Source organism: Setaria italica, chromosome III (assembly GCF_000263155.2).
Source record: "Setaria italica strain Yugu1 chromosome III, Setaria_italica_v2.0, whole genome shotgun sequence".
Taxonomy (NCBI): Eukaryota; Viridiplantae; Streptophyta; class Magnoliopsida; order Poales; family Poaceae; genus Setaria; species Setaria italica.
This window is the reverse complement of record NC_028452.1, coordinates 238409-246969: the sequence shown is the minus strand read 5'-3', so window position 1 is coordinate 246969 and position 8561 is coordinate 238409. Positions and strand designations below refer to the sequence as shown.

Below are 8561 nucleotides of genomic sequence, written 5' to 3'. Positions count from 1 at the left end.
TCCTAATTAGCATCCAAACATCCGATGTGACAGGTGTTAAACTTTAACAGGTGTTTCCCAAACACCCCCAGAGTGCTTATTTTGGGGGGACACGTGCTCCGGAGGATCCAGCCACAGTCAGTCAGTCTCGGCGGCGTACCTTTGATTTTCTATGTGATCCTACTAGTACGATAATAGCTACTAGCTCTAAGAAAAGTCGAGGTCCGTCCCTCCGGTGTCACTTCGTGTCACTTTTCTTCAATATTGATAGATTTTGCTATATATATACACACTTATACGTTACGTATAGTTAAGTGAATTGTAAAATAATAAAAAATAATATATAATTTTAAAACGGAGTAAGTACTTAAGAAAAAGTTGGGAATCAACTTTGCCTTGGATCCATGAATCCATCCACCCACTAGGGACGTACGGTCATGGACACCAAGCCCGTGCGTAACTATAATCGCCTGTGACTCACGACGTCGCATTAATTTGCACGGAAAGAGAGGACATACAGTCACGACCAGATACTAATTATAAGTCATTTCATCTTTTTTGAGAGGCAAATTATTTTATATTTCACCAAAATTATAGAAAGGATCACAAAAATTTGTGGCACCGAATAGATATATTATGAAAATCTATTTAATGAAGAAACCAGTAGTACTTATTTACATCATGAATATTAGTGCTTTATTGTACAAACTTGAAATGCTTTGACTTTCCAAAACAGTTCGAATGACTTATAATTTGAAACGGAACAAGTAGAACCTTTTATTAATTTCAGTGCAAAGATGTCTCGTCAAAGAAAATTCGGACATGTTCCATAGGGCAGCACAAGACTATATACCAGATACAAGCAAGTGTAATTTATTCTTTCTTTTCTTGAGAAAAAGGGGGAAAAGGTGATCTATTGGAAGATAAAGAGTGTGGTGTGATGTGATGTTGAACAGCATCAATGCGACATGCCGACATGGTGACTAGATGCAGCCTACCACGTGCACGCAGGGGCACCCATTCATTATTGCTTACTACCTCTGGAGAATGATAAAGTATAACTGCTACGACGACACGGCCGGATCGACAATGGAGGTGAACAATATAGGAGTATTAATCAAGCAGGGGAGACAAGGCCCTCGTCGCCGGCGTTCTGGACGGTGGAGCCGGCGGAGTTGCGCCTGAAGCAGGTGCGCCTGACCTCGCCGACGTTTCCCTGTGGGCCCTTGAGGTTGCTCATCTTGATCATGGAGGTCTTGAACTGGTCGAAGAACCACCAGTGGTTGTCGGCGAATCCCTGGACGAGCCAGCTGGTGCGCGGGTCCGTCACCAGAGCCTGGTCCGACGGCAGCATCACCCCCTTGTTCTTCTTCAGCGTCAGCTCGATGAAGTAGATGTTGTCGAACACGCTGGGGGTCAGGAAGTCCAGGTCCCGCAGCCGGTCGCCGCTGCCCGCCGCCGAGCACGGCTCCGTGATGCACCTCGTGATGTCGTCGCTGGCGGGGCCGGAGATGGCGCCGAACGCGCTGCAGCGCGCCTTCCCCACGGTGTGGGCGCCGGAGAGCGAGACGAGGTCGGCCGGGTCGGTGAGGCCCGCGGCGTTGAAGGCGGAGAGGAGCTCGTCGACGGTGGCGGTGGGCGGGGGGAGCTTGAAGACGTCGTTGTCGGAGGCGGGCGCGAGGCTGTCGAGGCGGCCCAGGGACACGGAGAAGGCGGGGCCGCCGGCCAGGTTGACGGCGTCGCGGGTGGCGAGGACGGTGATGTCGGCGCAGGAGACGGTGGCGCCGCACTGGGCGTGGACCTTGGCGCGGATGTCCTCGATGAGGTTGAGCACCTCCTGCTGGAGGCCCACGTTGGGGGGGAGGTTGCGCTCGCCGTTGTCCAGGAGGATGGAAGCGTCGCAGCCCTGTTGGTTTTTTACATATCCATGGATTAGGATGGATGGAACAGCATCATATCTATCAGAGGAGAAGAAACAAACAAGACAGGAACCTGCGGGAAGCAGTCGTGGAAGAAGAGGCGGAGTAGGCCGGCGGTGAGGCGGACGTTCTGGCGGAGCGCGGCGTCGACGTTGGAGCGGACGAGGGTCTCCAGCTGCGGGCACGACTCCAGGTGGAAGTACACCGACAGGCCGTCGCCGCTGGTGGCGTTGGTAGCCTGCAGCTCAGTCAGGCTCAGAGGCGCCCTCGCGCTGACGACGGCGGCGGCGGCGAGGAGCAGGCCCACGGCGGCGGCCAATGGAGGAGCCATCTTCTTCTTCTGTTAGCACTAGCAGCAGCTTGCTAGCTAGCTAGCCTGGTACACTAGAGTCCAGTAGGCGAGAGGGGTGCTGGTGGTACGTGTGAAGAAGCAATACGAGTCCGCGTGTGATTTATAGAGGGGGAGGCCAAGACGATCGATCGAGAGCCAGGATTAATCATATGTATTTGGTACAGTACAGTACGTGGTGGCAGGTCCGATGAGATCAGATTCCAGAGATGAGATCAAAGAAGAGGGTCACTGTCGTCGTACGGTGGATACAGTTAATTAAGAATCGATCCATAAACAATGGTGGGCCGGGGTTTCAACGCTGCATCCCGTTGCTTTCCATGGCCATCCCACATGCAATTCCATCTGCATTGCATCCATTGCATTACAGCAAAGCCTTCAGTTTGTTATTAGCAGAAAAGAAGGCTGGTAATGATGCTTTCCACCGCTCGCTGCTGTAATTTTCTAGCCGGCTTGAATCTCTGAATTACCCATTCAATACCTAGGCTTGCCACTGACTATTGGCCGATTGAGGAAGGTTCACCTGCAGCCTCTAGTTGACAAGATCACTAGGAGCACACCCCTCATGAACAAAGCTGGGAGGCTAACAACCGTGAAATCCGTCATGAGTGCCATTCCAATCCACACAATCATCTCCCTGAAGATCCCTGATTGGGTAATACACGAAATTGATAAACGCCGCCGGGGATTTCTCTGGGCAGGGAAAGAAAAGTGCCAGGGTGGACAATGTATGGTAGCCTGGCCGGGTGTTTGCAGGCCAATGAAATTTGGAGGTTTAGGGATCCAGGATCTCAAGATAGCCTCTTATGCTCTGAGGCTGCGTTGGTTACGGCTGCAACGAACAGACGCTAACAGGCCATGGAAATCCTTGCAAGTTCAGTTTGGGGATGATCAACTACTTCATCAAATGTTTCAGGCATCAATCACTGTCCAATTAGGAGGACATTGCACCTGACCTATGTACATTGATCAGACCGAAAACTGCAAAAACAAGAACAGTTGCTGAAGCTCTTGTCGACAGACGGTAGATTTCCGATATTGTCGGACGGCCAACAGTCAATGCGCTGTTACATTACATCCAATTGTGGCACATAGCTGACGCTGTCCTGCTTCAACCGGGGACCGAAGATACTGTTTCATGGAGATGGGAAGCTTCAGGCACATATACGGCAAGATCAGCTTATCAATTTCTGTTTCAAGGAGCTGTCACCTTCCCGGCAGCAACTGTTGGGACTAGGAACCAGTAGTCCGATGGCCTTGCCAGTTTCTTATATAAGTCGGTTGCTGTTGTTTTTCCATATGTACCGTGTGTGTATACCCGGATGGCCCACGTTGCATGAACGTTTATTCTAATTCTTCTTCTTAATACAAAGATACGCAGCTCTCCTGCGTATTTTTTTTAAAAAATAATTTTCTAGCCCTGATGTGAATTTGCCCTTTTTCTCCCCTTTTAGGGCAACGATGTCAATTTGTATAGGAGCCGGTCATTACTAGCCTATCAGGCCCAATCAGCGGCCTTTCAGCAAGGGCCACAGCCCAAAGGTCCGTAACTTGTTTTTGTTTTCGGAAATGCTACAGTACGAGCGTCCGGACGCGTCGGATCGTTCCGCTCCAAAAATATCAATATCTGGCGCTTCCTATCTATCCATTTCCATCATTCTTTTTTCTTTCCCATCCCACTCCCGTGACCTTTCTTCTTCAACCTTCCACCCCAGCGTCCTCCTCGTCCACCCCGGCGGCGGCGCGCTCCCCCACCCGGCGGCCTCGTCCCCACCCGCTCCCCCACTCCGGCATCCTCCTCGCCCACCCCGGCGGCGGCGCGCTCCCCCACCCCGGCGACCTCGTCCCCACCCCGGCGTCCTCCTCGCCCACCCCAGCGGCACCCCTCCCCCACTCCGGCGTCCTCACCCATCGGGGGCGCCCAACACCCCCGGATCCGGTGGCCCTCTCCCCGACCCCGGCGAGATCCGAGCAGGGAAGGATCGGGCGGCGGCCCATGTGCATAGTATCTCACGATGTTGCAGTAGGGATTCTTGGATGTTGCAAGCGCTACCGTTTTTTTCTTCCCCGTCCCTTTTCTTCTTCAACCTTCCATCCCGACGTATTCCTCATCCATCCCGGCGGCGGCACGCTCCCCAACCCTGGCAGGCTCATCCCGCACCCAGGTGGCCTCGTCCCCCACCCCAACGGCGGTGCGCTCCCCCACCACGGCGTCCTTCTCGTCCACCCCGGCGGCGGCGCACTCCTCCACTCCGGGAACCTTGTCCCCCACCCTGGCAGTGCCCCTCCCCCCACTTCGGCGCCCTCAACCAACCGGGAGCACCCAACGCCCCGGATCTGGTGGCCCTCTCCCCGATCCCGGCGAGATCCGAACGGGGAAGGATCGGGGCGGCGGCCATGGTGGATGACCTTCGGCGGCAGGCTGGTTGCTGTGGATCTGAGTGTTGCAATAGGTACCTCATGGTGTTGCAATAGTTATTTTTGTATGTTGCAATGGTGGCTTTTGATGTTTCATCTGTTTTGCAACAGTCTGACTCGCCAGCAATCGGGTGTTGCACCAACTTGTTCATGATGCTGCATATAGTTGTTTTCTTTGTTTCGTCTCTTCTTCTTTCGTTGTTGCAATGTTGTAAGAGATGTTTTTTTTATTGTTGCAATGTGTCTGTTTTGAATGTTGCACGAAGCAATTCGGGATGTTTCATGCACGCAAAGGTGTTGCAATCCTCGGTGTTGCAAGTGTTGATTTTTGATGTTTCGATATTTATTTTTCAATGTTGCGACGGAGCGTCCGATAAAATAAAATTATCGGACGTCCGGGCGCTAGCACTTCCGTTTTTATTTTTACATTTTGGAAGAGCATTTTCAACACGTGTATGGAACGGGGGAAACATACTACTATATATTATTCTCATTAGGAAGGACACTAATTAACAAGCATGCATGGAAGAGAAACTGGAAGCAAACACAAATGCATGAAATTAACAAGCAAACATACATAACTAGCGGTGGTGGACAACTACCTAGTCTCGTCTAAGTACTAGCTAGTATGAAGCCAACGCACTTTATTTGACGACACGCGGCGACCATCTATCTGGAGCGACCTGCAATATAATTTATTTGCGCATGCATGCTGATCGAAACGAGATCATCGTCAAGCAGAGGCAGCCAGGCCCTCGTCGTCGTCGTGGGCGGCGGCAGCGGTCTGCTGGACGCCGGTGTTGCGCCTGAAGCAGTTGCTGCGGATCTCGCCTCCTTGGCCCATGCCCAGCTTGCTCATCTTCTCCATGGACTTGGCGAACTGGCCGAAGAACCAGCCCTTGTTTTTGGCGAAGCCGTCGACGAGCCACCTGGTGCGGCCGTCGAACAAGAGCCCCTGGTCGGTGGTGAGCACCCCCTCCCTCTTCATGAGGTCCTCGAAGTACATGTTGTCGAAGGTGTCCGGCGTCCTCACGTCCAGGTTCTGCTGCCGGTTGTCGTCGTTGCCGCAGAAGCCGGCCAGCCTGTTGGCGAACTGGTCGTTGGGGCTGCGCCGGTCGATGCGGTCGCGGAAGGAGCCGCAGCGCGCCTTGCCGACGGTGTGGGCGCCGGAGAGCGCGACGAGGTCGGTGGGGTTACCCTTGTCGTCGCCGCCGAGGCCCTTGTTGCGGAAGCTGGTGATGAGGGTGTTGACGTCGGCGTCAGGGCGCGGGAGGGTCTCGACGGCCCAGCCCGGAGCGGGCTCCAGGCTGTCGCGGCGTCCCATGGGCATGGAGATCCAGGGGCCGCCGGACTGGCTCACGGCGTGGGTGGTGGCGAGCGCCAGGATGTCGGCGCACGACACGGTGGCCCCGCACTTGTCGTGCACGGTGCCGCGGATGCGCTCGATGAGGTCCAGCGCCTGCTGCTGCAAGCCCTGGTTCTGGATCTTGTGCTTCTCGCTGTTCCACCCGTCCAGCAGGATGGACGCGTCGCAACCCTGCGGGAAGCAGTCGTGGAAGAAGATGCGGAGGAGGCCGGCGGTGATCTGCGCGCCGCCGTGGGGATTGGAGCGCGCGGCCCACACGGCGGAGCTCACCATGCCGTGCAGGTTGGGGCACGACAGCGCATGGAAGTCAACAGACAAGATCGGAGCACTAGTGTCGTTGGTCATCGTCTCCAGAGGCAGAGGCAACGCCGACGATGCGGCGACGAGCATGGCCAGGAGGACGACGCCGCTACCCCTCCTAGTCGTCGTCATCGCTGCTGCTGGATGGTGCCAAGCAAGTGACGATGGTGGATCGGGAGTGTGCTTTCGTCGTGCCAGGACGCCGCGGCTATTTATAGGCACGCGCGCGCGCTGACCCAAGATCGTCGAGCACGTGTTGGAATCACTCCTCTCTAGGTGTTTATCACAAACGCACCAGCCTTTGTGTCGGCGGCGACGGCAACTGGGTGTTGCACTGCCCGATGTTTAAAGTCAACGACGATCGCCGATGAGTCTGCACCGACGCTCTCTACTTGCTCTGCGGCGTTGCATCGATGCTGCTAAAATAAGAGGATTTCCATTGCTCAAGGGCCGATCCAGTTCTTTGGATGGTTTGAACTGCCCCAGGGCCTCCACTACGATGGGTTCATCCTCCTCCTGTGTTGCTGGCAACTGTGGAAGCGCCGCAACGGGATTGTGTTCCGTGGTGAAACAATGAACCTGCACCAGCTCCTTGTCGTCTGAGAGGAAATTTAGATATAAGCCTATCTTAAATTCATGGAGTGAGAGATGGAAATTGATTCTATAGATCCTCATGCTATATTTCTATTGTGCAACTTACGGTACATTCTTCGACTCGCTTCTCTATAGCAGAAGTGCAGCACATAAGTATCTCTCCCATATGATCAACAATAATATACAAATATATTTCACATACAACTATATTAGCTTAATTAATTTGTATCTAAATTATGATTATTAGAATGGAATTCAATTCTAAGGATCCAAATGGGATCTCAAAGATTTTAGAAGAAACATTGATGTAATGCTACATCGCATAAGATCCGGGCCGGTTGGGCCCAATGATGAATGAATCAGGTAAAAAAAAAAAGGGCCGATCGAAAGAGAGATGACCCAAACTTCATTGACTAAAATTTCCTTCATCTCAAACTTTGAGATGTGTGATTTTGCCCGCAACATCTGCGTATTTTTCCCTATTTTCACTGTTGACTAGGGAGATCCTCCATCCTTGGTGGTGGATTAGGAGGCGCCATGGTCTGTAGGTAGCAGGGAGAGTAAGATGGGGAAACAAAGCAGAGGAAGGAGGAGAGTTGTGCTGTGCGTGCGTGGGTTCAGGGGAGGGAGATGGGTTAAGGGGCTGGCCTGTGGGCCCAGCTTTGTAGGAACAAGTAAAGATTTGTAGGAACAAGTACACACATCAAAACTAGAAAGACTGTAATTTTTGCTTTCTATACTATCTGATTTTTTATTTGAGCCAGAGGAAGAAGCACCAATAAAAGGGAAAAAAAGGAGGATTGATAAGCCAGCCCTTCTATCCAAAATCCTCTGACAACCTCCTCTCAAAAAAAAAATCCTTTGACAACCCTTTAGTTCAAGAAAGTTAGTGTTGGTGGCCTGGTAGCGTTGATGGCCGCCGGGTGAGGTGAATCCATCCATCAAGCAAGCCACCGCCCTGCTCTCCAGCTTGCCGCGTCCGCCGGACAAAGGAGCTGCCGGCGTCGCGTCCTTGTGCTCCATCGGCGTCGCCGCTCCCGTCCGCTCGTTTTGCATCTGCATCTGCGGAGGGAGGGAAGCGAAGAGATGGTGAAGGGGAAGATACCATCGGCAGAAGACGAAGACTCGTACAAAGGTGCCATCGCAGGCTATTTCACCTGGGAGCACGCGTCGTGTGCCGTCGCGCGTCTCTCTGTTCACTGATGATGGTCCACGTCGGATAGAATTGTTGTGCTGGCACTATACAGACGAGTATCGCCGTCCGTTGTACATGCCCTTATTGATTGGCCCTTTTTTGCTAGGCAGCTGGTTCAAATTAAGGGAGAGAATGAGAGGGTCGTATTGCATGCGTGAGCGATTAAATGGATCGGCAAATGGTACTGCTCCGAGTTTTAAATTTGAACCACGAGAGAAAAAAAAATGGCAAATTGCCTTGCGATGTTTCCGGATGGGTGCCCTGCAACGACTTGCATTGCATTCTTGACTGACCGAACGCATGCCATGGATGCCGTGCCGTTCGTTCCAGCTCCATTTCCAACGTTTTCAATTTTCAAAGTTTACGCTTCCTACAGATACTAGTACGTGTGTGCATTCCAGGGTGTGCGCTCTATAAAAGGGCAGGGCGCCCATCCCTTGC

The 8561-nt window shown here is 52.9% G+C and overlaps 2 protein-coding genes across 2 annotated transcripts; both read right to left on the bottom strand.

Moving 5' to 3' along the window:
* Positions 1-731: 731 nt before the first annotated feature.
* On the bottom strand, positions 732-2341 carry LOC111255652 (cationic peroxidase SPC4-like). Its single transcript, XM_004959919.4, has 2 exons — positions 1972-2341; positions 732-1885 (listed from the first exon to the last, which is right to left on the bottom strand). Exons 1-2 carry the CDS (start codon positions 2227-2229, stop codon positions 1097-1099), a joined length of 1047 nt encoding a protein of 348 aa, XP_004959976.1. The 5' UTR covers positions 2230-2341; the 3' UTR covers positions 732-1096.
* A 2782-nt stretch (positions 2342-5123) lies between these two features.
* LOC101764017 (peroxidase 12-like) lies at positions 5124-6509 on the bottom strand. The gene has a single exon (XM_004959915.2). It carries the CDS (start codon positions 6461-6463, stop codon positions 5399-5401), a length of 1065 nt encoding a protein of 354 aa, XP_004959972.1. The 5' UTR covers positions 6464-6509; the 3' UTR covers positions 5124-5398.
* Between the last annotated feature and the right edge of the window lie 2052 nt (positions 6510-8561).